Consider the following 13713-nt stretch of genomic DNA (forward strand, 5'->3'; position numbering starts at 1 on the left):
TTTGTAATTCTAGGAAGTTGTGATTAACTTCATAGGACAGCCATTTGCCTGAACTAAATGGGGCCTATCTGAGTTTCCTCAGGTGATGCAGAAGTTAATCTGCTTCCTGATTCTGGAAAGTCCATTACTGAAAAGGAAAATTTGTAGAGAAGTGCATCCCCACCATAGAAAAGTTTCCACTTCTGGTCACTGTCATACAAAATGAATGGACTCACTAGAGCAGTCCCCATCAGGAAAAGAAATCGTGAAATCTTTCCCTGGGCAACTAGAACCATGAATGTCTAATAGAATACTCAGAGGTAGACCAGAACTTGAGGCAGTACTAAGGAGCAACTCTGAAAATAGATGAGGCAGCTGTGGAACTCGAGCAGTGGGAAGTATCTTTACGTATTGACTGGTTATATCTCAGAGGGGTATCAAAAAGTCACCTGTTGTAGGTGGGACTTCAGAGTTACCATCAGAGTTGTGAGAAAAACAAAGATCATGAGAGAAGCAAACAGTACTGCCAGGAACTGGTAATGCAATGTTGCAAAATGTATGTAGCACTGGTGGTCCAGGCAAACTGGTGCATGGAGATGGGATTCCTGGTAGGACAATGAAAATTCAGAGGAAATTTTTTTGAGACATCTCTGTATCAGAAAGGCCTGGACTCCATGAAGAAATGGCCTTGCACACTGAATCAGCCTGGACAGAACCAGCAGTGGCACAAACTAAACTAGTCTGTTCTCTTTTGTACCAAGAAGACTCTTGAATGAAGACCTAAAAAAGAAATTCTCCAGAAAACATTGCTCCTTTTTCCCCCGAAAAATGAGTTGCAATGCTATGCTTCAGTGCTCTTTTTTTTTTTTTTTTTTTTAAACTGGTTCAGAGGAAACATGGGTGACAGGATGGAAGATGATGGGGAACCTGAAAGGCTTAAACTTTGAAGAAAGCTCTGTTCTCAGTCCTTTTTTCTCTCTTCCTCTTTTGGAGGGCTTCTCTGGTCACAATACACAATGGCATATTACTGAAAACTTGAACTAACCACCTCAGAAATGACAGAGCAACCCTCAATCTAGTAGGCTATATAGTCTCACAGATGTAAAGACACTGCTGCTACAGCTTTTTGCTGCTGACACAGTCTGTGATCTGCCCCTTTGAAGAGATGGGGAGTGCCTTTTAAAAACATTGGTAGAGACCAGGAATAATAAGGAGCAGAGGAAAGTAGAGCTGGTCATAAGCCTCATGACTGAAGCTCCCTGCTTGTGCAGTAATGCTCTTTCAGGTTTAAGTACTTATTTAAGTAGTTCTACAGCTGTAACACAAAAATCGCACACTCAAAGACTACGTCTATATTGCAAATAAAACGTGTTCTCAACTTGGATTAGCTAACCTGAGTTAGCTAATTTGGGTTAAAATAGGAAAGACGACACAAACTAAGTTAAAAGCCAAGTTGTTAACAGCTTAAGTTAAAGCCAGAGTTAAAAGCAGAGTTGCCATGTAATCACTGCTATTATAACCTGAGTTAAGAATATACTTTTTTTTTTGGCAGTGTAGAAATACCCTAAGAAGAGACACTTGCACAACCTTAATTATGCAATTTAACTTTTGAGGGCTTGACTTAATACAACCTTAAATACACTTTTAAAAAATTGGGAATGTAATTTTCCAGGTTTGTTTGGTTTTTTTTTTTCAGAAAAAAACAAATTACATTTTGTGCAACAGCAACAGAAGTTTTATCATAGAAAGTATTACACAACTAGTGTTATACTCTACCCGTATAAAGAATAAAAAAAATAGAGCATTTGCAGAATTGAGTGAAAATATTATTTTCATTACTGTAACCCTTCACTGTCTAAAGTTAGATGGTAAGAAAATTGACAGTGTGTTGTGTGAAGTGCCTACCACATTTTTGGCACTGTAAACATTTTTACCTCCCTGTTCTTGGTTACTCCACCCATGCAACAGAGCCAAACTTCTAAAAATCAAGTTGGACACAGCTTACACTATGCAGAATTAAAGCACATAACTGCTCAACAACCTGTCTTGAACAGCAAAGTTCAAAATCCTCAATTTACACTGACTATAAACATGTCAACGAGCACCTAGCGCAAAGAACAGGCACTCTCTTTTATGGAATAACTAAATAAATCTTTAAAAGCATGATAGATCAGTTGATTTGGGAAAGGGAGTAGAGAAATGGCACCTACTTACATGAAGCTATTAAGTATTAGCATCAGAACAATCTTTAATGAAACAGAGATGAAGAAAACACCAAAATAGGGGAGGAGATTTCAGAGGAAATTAGTGGCATTCCATCACGTAAGAACAAATTGTGAGGTTCAAATTTTCAACTAGGTTGTGAAACCCTTACTTTTATTGGTGACTGCTCACAAATAGTTCCATTGACTTTATCTGGACTACTTGTACAAGTGCTCACCAATATGAATTCAAATGACAAAAAAAACTACATTAATGCATTAACACAGAGTTAAAGTTGCTTCGTAGTATGCTGTCCCCTTGTAGTTGAGTTGAGTAAAACTCAAACTTCTGAAAACCAGGAAATGCAGTTAAGGTTGCCCATGCAAACTAAATTGTTCCCTTTCAGTAATGCCTAATTCACACACATACTGATATTCTGCCAGCAGTTGCTGAAATGTACACACTCTTCTCCAGCTTTTACAATCCATTCACTCTCACTCATAGGATTCCATCTTTCCACCTCACATTACTAAAGGACAAAAAAAAAAAAAAAAAAGGAAGAGGAAGAGGTTGTTGCCCAGGCCCTCTTCCAGCAATGCCCCAATATCCACAAACCCATAGACGAAAAATCAGGGACGATACACGAGCATACACACACACACACACACACACACACACACACACACATATACTTAGCCAACTACCCAGAAAGAATACCATTAGTACAATTTAAGAACTAATTCACAGACTTTTACAACCCCCTTAACACTTATAGGATACCATCTCAACCTACACTTTCACTTCACCATCATTAAAACATTAGAATTCTTCCATATTCCACCTCATTGCTGACAATACCCTCTGTAATAAAAGCCTTATGTCCTGCTACTGACATAACGTACACAATTCTGTATAGAAATAATGCCTAATGCATCTTGAAGGTACACATGCACCTCTTCCTTTTCCTCCTACAAGACGAAAAACATCAGTGGCAGTGTCAGAGGGGTAGCCGTGTTAGTCTGAATCTGTAAAAAGCAACAGAGGGTCCTGTGGCACCTTTAAGACTAACAGAAGTATTGGGAGCATAAGCTTTCGTGGGTAAGAACCTCACTTCTTCAGATGCAAGTGGCAGTGTGTTCATCAAGGAAAACAGCATCAGCACGATCCCTCCAACTATCCAGGCAAGCATAAAGTGGTTGCACAGAAACCCTCATTTATTTTTTCTTTACTGGCGAGTGTGCACTGTAATCCTTCCAGGTTGCATATTTACGCAAGCAAATAAGTGAACATGTTCTTAAATACTATTCACAATTTGGGGTCCCCAAAGAGGTAGTTGATCAGTTTTTACCCAAGGTAGTGCAAGACACCCAATGAGAGCATTTAGACATTTTGAGCATTAGCTTTGTGCAAAAAAAGGCCCACTAGAAACTTTTTGAAAAATGGCTAGTACCTCAGGACTTGTATCTCCACAATTCCTGGCTCAAATGACCCCAAATTTGGGTTGCTAACCCTAACCCAGAAGTCATGACACAACCTTAACTACAGTAGCACTGCCATGCCACTATAATAAAGGAGCCACAATATAACAAAAGATTAGTCAGTCTCATCTCTCTTGCTTTCTCTGATCTATGTCAATCTTAAGGAGATAGATAATCATATTGAAGACATTCCTTAGATCTAAAAAACTTGAATTTGGTACTCAGTTTTTCTGTAAGCTTCCAATGAAAGGGGGCTTTTCTGGACTATAGGATTTACTGGCATTTTCATTGTATTCTAAAGGGATTTGTTAAGTGAATGAATTGCTGATATACTGCTGTACAGTTTTGAATTTATTCAAAAATCAAATGAAGATTAATTTTGATTGGAATATAATTTGTTATTGAAAAAATGTGCGAATCCAATAGGAAAGCCACCATCACAAAATGATTGATAAGGTAGAGAAATTAAAGTATATTGTTACCTTTCTTTTTCTCCCTCTTCTAGCAACTTTAGGAACAGGTACATCATTAGCTTTCACCACACCCTGAAAAAGTAACACTTAGAATGTTAACAAAACATAAGAGTTAGTTTAAGTTATTATGATGCTTGAAGGATCATTTTACCATAGCCTTTAGTCAATACAGTATTTTAGTGAAAGACTCTATGCACACATGAAGGTATCTGTTATCAAGTATCAATATTAGGCAATTTAAGTTTCTTTCTAAAACTGTAGTAGAGGATTAAGAATCAGTGACACACCTCTTCAAAGAGACAGATAAAGGTATAATGGCTTGTTCCGAACTTTAGTAAATTGCAAATTAAATACTAATTAGGATTTTGTTTAATATGTATGGCCATATTTTATTGAACTCACCAAGTCACATCTACATTCAATTTCTAATGTGTTTGTTTCCCAGTGTGTATTAAGTGAGATACATACATTAGCTTAATTAACTTTACCCAACTTGTATAGGTGGCTTGATATTTACTTTAATAATTAAGGGCCAAAGTCTGCGATCAGATACACGTTCTTAACTCCCACTGACTTCAATCAGTTATATAAACATTTAAGCAGAACTTGACCTGACATTTTAAGCCACTCTCGAGACATGGTCAGATGATTATTCTGTTAGTAACTACAACAAATTTAGAATATTTGTATTTAGACTTAACAATCTTTGTAGTACAGTATTAAATTGCTGCGTTTCTTCAGAATTTAGTATTCTCAAACTGTGGTACACATACTACTACACTTGTTGTAAGTGGTATGCCAAAAACTTAAAAAAAAAGTCTCAGTTTTAAACAAACAGTCATCACATTATTTGCTGGGAGTCAGAAAATGACCAAGCAACAAAATGCAATCTCCTGGCCACTTTCAGCCATAATGGTGAATAACACTTGTCTGACCATGCCAGCACTGTAGTTTTATTTAGCAATGTGTTGTGTCACGCAGCTGGTCGCTGTACTCATTTGGTATACAGCTGGCTAGCTTTCTGATACACCTAGCTTTCAGCTTCTGCTGTGCTGCACAACTGAGGTGAATTTGCAAGGTTTTATACCACACCACCAGAGCTCATGTCATCTGAAAAGACACACACGATTCACAGTAGCCACAAAACCTGCAGCCGCAAGGAGCCCAGTAAGGGGATCCACTGTGTAGTTTGCCCACAACTGCAGGCATCCACGGGCCAAAGCTGCTGAGTAACAAGAAGCCTCCTGGGGCCAAAGCTGCCTGATGCTCAGGTAAAGCCCCCCACTTCCAGCCAAGACTCCCCCAACCTCTGCCACTGCCCTCTGAACCCCCTCCGGCCCTTTGACACACATGCACCTTTCTCATTAATGCCACTTCTTTTCATTTTCTCCAAGAGCTACTCAAAACGTTTTGTATTTTTCTTGATTTAAATTTTGTAAAAAGTAGTAAAAATTAAAAATCAAAGTGAACTTCAGCTCGTGTTCAATAATAATCCAGATAAGAATTAGCAGGAACTCTGAATTTAAATTAAACAGGTTAAAAAAAATATATCAAGTCACTGAATATATTTCAGCAGTACATCAAAATATATCAAGACCTCATTTATGACATGTTTGTTCTTGTAATTTGAGTATCACAAAAGAAATAATAATGGCTGCTTCATTGTGTTTCTTTTTGATATATTTGCTAAAAACCTGAGATGTTTAAAAAGGATGCCATAATTAGAACTGGCCAGAAACTTTTCAATTAAGTGTTTTTTTGTTGGAAAATATAGATTTGTCCAAAAAGAAATTTTGAAAGCATCTTATGTTTTGATGAAACTTTTGTCAGGAAGATTTCTCAGACCCAGCATGAAATTACTGGTCAAATCAAGGGAGAGAAAGGCCTCAAAACAGCCAACAGCCCAGTGGAATGCAGAAAAACCAGGTTCAAATCCCAAATCAGATGAAGCAGGAACTTGAACGTGGGTGTACCACATCCCAGGTTAGCGCCCTAACCATCCGACTGCTGGCTATTCTGGGGTGATATGTGTGAGAGTCTCTCTCGGTTTTCAACAGGTCTTGGTTTCCTTCTGTACTGAAAACTAAACGTTAAAACCTCAATTTTTTGTAAAATGGAATTCCTGTTTTCAAACCAGCCCTAGTTACAAATGAACATTTTAGGTTTCCTTATTCATTTATTTTACTATAGAGTCTGGAAATACTTAAGCCTGTATTAGGGCCTAAAATAAATGTGTATAAAGAAGGAGAAATTTGCATGTAGTATTTCAAACATCTGCTTGAGGCAGAAAGAAAAACATCCCACATACTTCACTACTGGGTTTTTCTGAAGGGACATCTTCTTCCTTTGCAGCATCCATCTCTTTTTCTTCTGTTTCATCTTCAGTGGGCAAATTATCCTGTTTTGGAGATAACTGTAAATAGAAAAACCAAAGTCGCTAAATTTCACAATTTATATTAACCAAAATCTAAAAGAACCTGAAAGGACAGCAGCTGCAACAGACTCATTGCTATCAAGTTGCTTTCCACCTTTAGTTGAAATAATTTAATAAACAAGTTTCAAGCGTGGTAGCCGTGTTGTTGTTTTTGCTGATACAGACTAAGGAGTCCTTGTGGCACTTTAGAGACCAACATATTTATTTGGGCATGAGCTTTTGTGGGCTAAAACCCACTTCATCAGATGCATGGAGTGAAAAATACAGTAAGCAGAATATATATTATAGCACATGAAAAAATGGGAGTTGCCTTACCAAGTGGGGGGGGGTGTCAATGCTAACAAGCGAATTCAAATTAATTTATCCTTTCTGAATTAGCTCATTAGCAGTGACCCCCTCCCCCCCACTTGGTAAGGCAACTCCCATCTTTTCATGTGCTATAATATATATTCTGCTTACTATATTTTTCACTCCATGCATCTGATGGTGGGTTTTAGCCCACAAAAGCTTATGCCCAAATAAATATGTTAGTCTCTAAGGTGCCACAAGGACTCCTCGTTGTTTTTAATCCTATCTCCTAGAACTGGAAGGGACCTTGAAAGGTCATTGAGTCCAGCCCCCTGCCTTCACTAGCAGGACCAAGTACTGATTTTGCCCCAGATCCCTAAGTGGCCCCCTCAAGGATTGAACTCACAACCCTGGGTTTAACAGGCCAATGCTCAAACCACTGAGCTATCCCTATCCCCCAGTTTAGGTCAGTTTAATCTGGATATAAACTTCTTCCATTTTTGAGGAATACCCCAAAATTGTTTGTTAAGATTGCTCTCCATCATTCCCTACAGTTTTCCAAGCCTAATTTTGTAGTTTTACAATCACTCACCCCCCCGCCCTCATTTTTTTTTTTTTTTAAAGCAACCTCTCCCTTTCTTCTACACGAAACATTCACGCAAACAAAGGAGACCAAACTTAACTATAGAGGGGTGTGATGGGGTGCCTACTCCACAAGGCCTGGAGGGGTTAAAGTGGCTAGGCAGGCCAATTAACTGCCCAGGCTACCCTTGAGGAAGAAGACAGGGAGCAGGCCACTAACTGGAAATGGGCTCAGCTGGGTAGGAACAGGAGGGGCCCGTATAAATCCCAGGAGTTGTGAGCAGCAGGACACTGCAAGGCAGTAGTTTACAATCACTCCCTATGAGAAGGGAGCTTGGGCTAGCAAACCCATAAAGAGGAGGAAGCCAGATAGGTAGGAAGAAGCCCAGGAAAACAGCAGCAAAGGGTAGGACCATACAGACCTTGGCTGCTTGTTACTGGCTGGAACCCAGTGTGGAGGGCAGGCCTGGATTCCCCTGCCAGTCACTGGGAAGTGGTGCAGGGTGATGGCGAGATCAGCAGACAGCTGGTTTGAATTCCCCAGAAGGGGAGGAACTTAGTGACATGGCCAGAGGGCCAAGGCACGAACAGGAAGCTACAGCTCTGGGAGTGTAGTGTGAAAGAAACAATGGGTAGAGACACTACCAGAGGAGGGCAGTGCCTGGCAAGAGCTAATCCCCAGAGCTGCCAGGAGGCGGCACCACGTGCGGCGAGTGGACCCTGTGACAAGGGGATACAGCAAAACTGACTACACAAGTGATGTCAAATCCACAAACTAAATGAACTAGAAAATACTAATACTTTTTTCCTCCCCAATATCAGACATTATTTATAGCAGCAATTAAAAAGTAGAAATTTCAGAAAGAAATGTTTTCAAAAGTGAAGTGTATCCCTCTAAAAATCCAGTCTGTCTTATTAAAAGTCATGTATACTCTTATCCTTACATGTCAAAAATGAAGCCTCATCTATACTAGAAACTATACTATATTACTGATAGTAACACATTGATACAAAGTAAATTGATATAAGTAAGGGTTAAGTCAGTTTATAGGCATCCACATTAGGGGTTTGCACTGGTTTAACTAGACAGACTTTTTAAAGAAACAGACATAGGTCTTGACAATCATTTCTCGTTCCACTTACCTGATATGTATTTTGAATATCTGACTTGTTTAATACCTGACTTGTATATTATTATTTTTAAAAATTTAAGTATTTGTAGTTGTAAGAAATTGTTTCAAATTATATATAACAGCTTAATACATAATAGTAATTACATAAGGACAAATGTCAGTGTTCATGCCTGAAAACAGAAGATTTAGTCACAACACCACTGCATTGTTCATTTAAACTAAATATGTAAAATTGTGTTGTTAAAATTTGTAACTGAAAAGATTTCCAAGACAGATACTAAAACAGTTAATTTATATAGTCACTTACTTTGGGAACTGTAGACTTTCTCCTTTTGGTTCCTACTTTTTCTTCACTTTCCTCAGTGGGCTCTTGACAGCTTTCTTCAACAGTCTCTTTAACAGTGTTGTTAACAGTTGGATGGGACTTTAAAACAAAAATATTACCACATTTATGAAGTCAAATAATTTACTGAAGTAATGAATAATAATGACATTAAAGTTGCATGGTTGGGTTTAAAATTAAAAATCAAAAATTTTCTTTACCTGTGTTTTAAGTAGTCCCATAGCTTATTAGAACTGATTTTTTTTTAAATCTAGTTTTTTCCACTATAACTAATTTTAAAATTTCTCTCAGCTGAGACAATGAAAAAAACCTTTCAAATATAACTTTCACGGTTCCCATGCACTAGCAGTAAGTTGTGTTTAGACAACAAATATTGCAAGGGAAGATTTTAAAAAGTTTCCATTGAAATTTAATTAAAGACTGGAAAAGTTTTGAGCCACATACAACTGAGTAATATCCTTAGCACACCAGAACTCAATTCCACCATAGGGTGACATTTCCTAGGCCCTGCTGAACATAAGGCATACTCCACAAGCATTTTCTTGCACATCCTTATACATGTGATTGTGCCATTTAGTAATTCCTCAACTGATGCAAGAAACTGACGACCACTATTTAAAACTGCTTGGGCTATATGAAGTGGCATTAGATAAAAGTTTGTAGTTTGGCTACAACCTGATCCACTTCTAAGATTGGCTATCAACAGTAGGTGAATTAGAAGCAAATGGTTATTTTCAGGAAAGGCATATGAATCAAAAATATTCTTTGATGCAATGAAGGTGGAAAGGATAGCACTAGAACCATGGAAATAAATAGGAAAGAAGAGAAAATCACTTACCTTTAATTCTGCTTCTCTGTAGATAATATTGTGCACGAGTCTCACTCCTAGGACTTGGATCCTCTGTATGAGCGTAGAACGCCCCTCTTAATTTTTTCCCCCTTGAGGGCAGTGGTTTTGGATTAGAGCCCAAAGCTGCCATACTAGCAGCTGGAAGCTATCCCCAACTAAGTATAAATGCTGCCCTCTGAACATTCAAGCCAGTTCCTTCAATTGTATCAGAGCAGCGGCTCTGCTATAGTAAGGTTAAGACTGGCTTTCTGCTTAAAACTCAACTCTGTGCTCTAAAATCCTATAGTTGCTTGGATTGCCTTGAAATTTAGTGCGTCTCAAAGGAGGTGTGGAATTGGTAGTTATTCAAATTTGGGGCCATTTGACCCAGGGGATCCTGAGATACAGCATCCATAAAAAAGAAATCAGCTTTCCTTAAAGTTGACAAATTCTGCCAGCCTATTTGTGCTCACAGATATAGATCAAACCAGGGCTCAGACCACTGCCCCATGGTCTCAAATGCTCAAGGTTACCCCCAACAGAATTTATGGTCCTTTGAGGGAAACCAAGTTAAAATGTTATTTCAAAAAGAGTTTCCTTCTCCAGTGAGGTGCTTGCAAAGACTCGCAGGCCTGTTTGTATGATTAATAGATTAATCTGAGCATATTCAGACAAAGGCTAACTATCTGGAAGACTACCCTTTTAATCACAGGACCTGGGAGGCTCTGAGGGAATATCACAATCCTTGAATCCGAACACCACCCCACACATACAGCTCAAATCCAAGCTAGTGCAGAAATCTGAAGTAAAAAGGCAGGTATAGTGCTCCAATCTACCTTTAGCAAAGGGGATTTTAAAGAGGGGGAGCAGATGTGATTTGAATACAGCAGAATATTCAGAATACCTTGAACCTATTGTTTGAAAATACACCACACAAGAAAATTCTCACTGGAAAGGGTGATTAGTGGTGAAGAGTAGGTGTGAATAGGAGAAAAGGGTTTGGGGGAGGTCATGGTGATTAGAGGGAGGGTGTGTGACAACTGGGAAGAGGGATATGGGAGTGAGTGACAGGAGGACTCGGCTGAAGAATAAGGGTAGGGGAGCCTGTCCGCCCCACATTCCCCTTCTGTGTGTGCACCACAACCTGAAGCCCCCCTACCCATCTATGGTGGTCTGTTCCCCGCTCACGTGAGCCAGGTTCTGGGGGTAGCTTTTCTGTGGGTGTCTGAGCCATGCTCCCTAATCCCTTCCTGTGATCCATGGGTAACTGCCGACCTAGGGGGTGTTTGAGCCCTGCTCCATGCCTCTATTGTGTGCCTGCCAGAATCTGGGGGTCCCTGCCCATCTATGGGAGTCTGACACTCACATCCCTGTCCTCCTCTCATGACAGCCAGATTCGGGGTGGCAGAGCTTGCCTTTGATGCTGTCTGAGCCCCTCTCCCTACCCCCATGTGAGCTGGAATCTGTAGAAGCTCTACCCTATCACATGCTCAGAGCAGGCACCAATAACATTGCTGAAACTAAGATGAAGAGCTGAGAATGGGTGTTTGACACACATCAGAACCTTTCCAGCACTGACTCTTGATGCAGTTCACACATCTCAGAGCTATTATTTCAGGCTGTATTCATCTCCAGTGGGTATTCCCTTTCATCTGAGAACACATCATTGAGATTAATGATAGACTCTTAGACTTCAACTTTTAAAGTTTGAAACCTACTGTGGGCAGAAATCTGAGAATGAACTGTAAATTATAGGGAAAAATCTACTTCCTCACAGTTGTTCGTTTGTGGGTTGTTGTTTTCTTTTAAATGAGTACAGCAAAATATTCTGAAAGTACTGAAACTTTTTGAAAAGAAAATAAATTACATGAGTACTCAGTGGGAGGCAAGGAGTTATTGGAGTGCAGTAATGGGTGGTAATAAGGGTTTGGAATAAATGGGAATAGGTGTAGGGGAGGGAAGGGATTGGGATATGAGGGCTAGTAGGGGAAGTTGGGAGTTTATGAATGGAGGGGCCTGTCAGCCCTGAATTTTCCCCTTCTATGTGTTTGCTAGGATCTAGGGGAGCCCTATCCTCTGCAGGGGTCTGATCCCTCTCCCCTCTTGGTGCAGCAGTTCTCAACCAGGGGTTTGCGGCCCATTAGGGATCCATAAGCTGTTTCAGGGGCTCGGCCAAGCAAGGCCGCTCAGGGCCCCCAAGGGGCTGGAGCCCCTGGGTCCCAGGAGAAGCTGCCCCGTTGGGCTGAAGCCCAGCACCCCCCAGCCTGGTGGGACTAAAGCCCTGAGCCATCTCACCCTCCACAACTCAAGGGGCAGAAGCCTCGAGCCTCCTATCCCATGGGGTTCCCAAGGCTCTTTCCCAGCCCTACAAGGACAGAAGCTCCCCATCCCCCGCACAGCTGAAGCCTAGAGTACTCCCCCTCCCCCACTGGGCCATGGAGTTTTTATAGCATGTTGGGGAGGAGGGGGGGCTCTGAAAGAAAAAGGTTGAGAACCCCTGGCTTGGTGTGTTTGAGCTCTTCTCTGCCTTTCCACATGAGCCTGAATAGAGGTGGGGGGAGGGGGGAAGAGTGGGGAAGGACACGCAAAAATTAAACATCTAAAAATCCAGAAAATAAAGAAAGATACACAGCACCCCAGTGTGGGGGCTGCCAAGAGTTGGGGAAGCAGTTAGGAGGAGGAGTGGACCCAGTGGACTTGGGGCATGGCTGGGAAAGCCTGGCTGAAGCAAGGGCAGGAGTCCCAGCTGGAGGTGAGTAGTGGGAATGAAGGGCCCATCTAAATGTGCAGGTTGGGCTACACAACCAAGGTAGCATGCAGCCCTCCAGTGAGCTGTGGCCTGTGATGTATATGCAGAAGCAAAAGGCAGACAGCAGGGAGCGAAGTCTTACACTTAAGCAGTTTCTACAGTGCCAATTAATGGCTTAATGCAGGGGTTCTCAAACTGGGCATCGTGAGGTTTTTATGTGGGGGTTGCGAGCTGACAGCCTCCACCCCAAACCCTGCTTCACCTCCAGCATTTACAATAGTGTTAAATATAAAAAAAAAAAAAGTGTTTTTAATTTATAAAGAGGGGGTGCATTCAGAGGTGTGCTGTGTGAAATGGGTCACCAATACAAAAGTTTGAGAACCACTGGCTTAATGGGATAGGAAGGGCAGTGAGGAGCTGAAAAAGGGCAAATATAGTGCCCATCTATAAAAAGGGAAATAAGGACAACCCAGGGAATTACAGACCAGTCAGCTTAACTTCTGTTAATGGAGCAAATAATTAAGCAGTCAATTTGCAAATATCTAGAAGATAATAAGGTGATAAGTAACAGCCAGCATGGATTTGTCAAGAACAAATCATGCCAAACCAACCTGATCGCTTTCTTTCACAGGGTAACAAGCCTGGAGGGAGAGAGAGAAGCAGTAGATGCGGTATATCTTGACTTTAGTAAAGCTTTTGATACTGTCTCACATGATCTTCTCATAAACAAACTAGGGAAATGCAACCTAGATGGAGCTACTGTAAGATGGGTGCATAACTGGTTGGAAAACCATTCCCAGAGAATAGTTCTCAATGGTTCATAGTCATGCTGGAAGGACATAATTAGTGGGGTCCCACAGGGATCAGTTCTGGTTCTGTTCAATATCTTCATCAATGATTTAGATAATGGCATAGAGAGTACACTTATAAAGTTTGCGGACGATACCAAGGTGGGAGGGGTTGCAAGTGCTTTGGAGAATAGGATTAAAATTCAAAATGATCTGGACAAACTAGAGAAGTAAATAGGATGAAATTCAATAAGGACAAATGCAAAGTACTCCATTTAGGAAGGAACAATCAGTTGCACACATACAAAATGGGAAATGACTGCCTCGGAAAGAGTACTGCGGAAAGGGATCTGGTGGTCATAGTGGACCACAAGCTAAATATGAGTCAACAGTGTAACGCTGTTGCCAAAAAAAAAAAAAAAAAAAAAAAAAAAA

At 40.5% G+C, this 13713-nt stretch overlaps 1 protein-coding gene across 3 annotated transcripts in view; it reads right to left on the bottom strand.

Annotated features, from left to right (window-relative positions):
• Positions 1–13713, bottom strand: part of PSIP1 (PC4 and SFRS1 interacting protein 1) — a 61578-nt gene that overhangs the window by 32936 nt on the left and 14929 nt on the right. For all 3 annotated transcript variants that reach the window (XM_024211079.2, XM_024211077.2, XM_024211080.2), the window contains exons 5-7: positions 8877–8993; positions 6441–6545; positions 4142–4204 (exon numbers count right to left, since the gene is read on the bottom strand). In XM_024211079.2, the coding sequence (XP_024066847.1) occupies positions 4142–4204; positions 6441–6545; positions 8877–8993 (285 nt within the window). The remainder of the gene's footprint in view (positions 1–4141; positions 4205–6440; positions 6546–8876; positions 8994–13713) is intronic.

Source organism: Terrapene carolina, unplaced genomic scaffold, assembly GCF_002925995.2.
Source record: "Terrapene carolina triunguis isolate 2854851 unplaced genomic scaffold, T_m_triunguis-2.0 Scaffold113, whole genome shotgun sequence".
NCBI lineage: Eukaryota > Metazoa > Chordata > Testudines > Emydidae > Terrapene > Terrapene triunguis.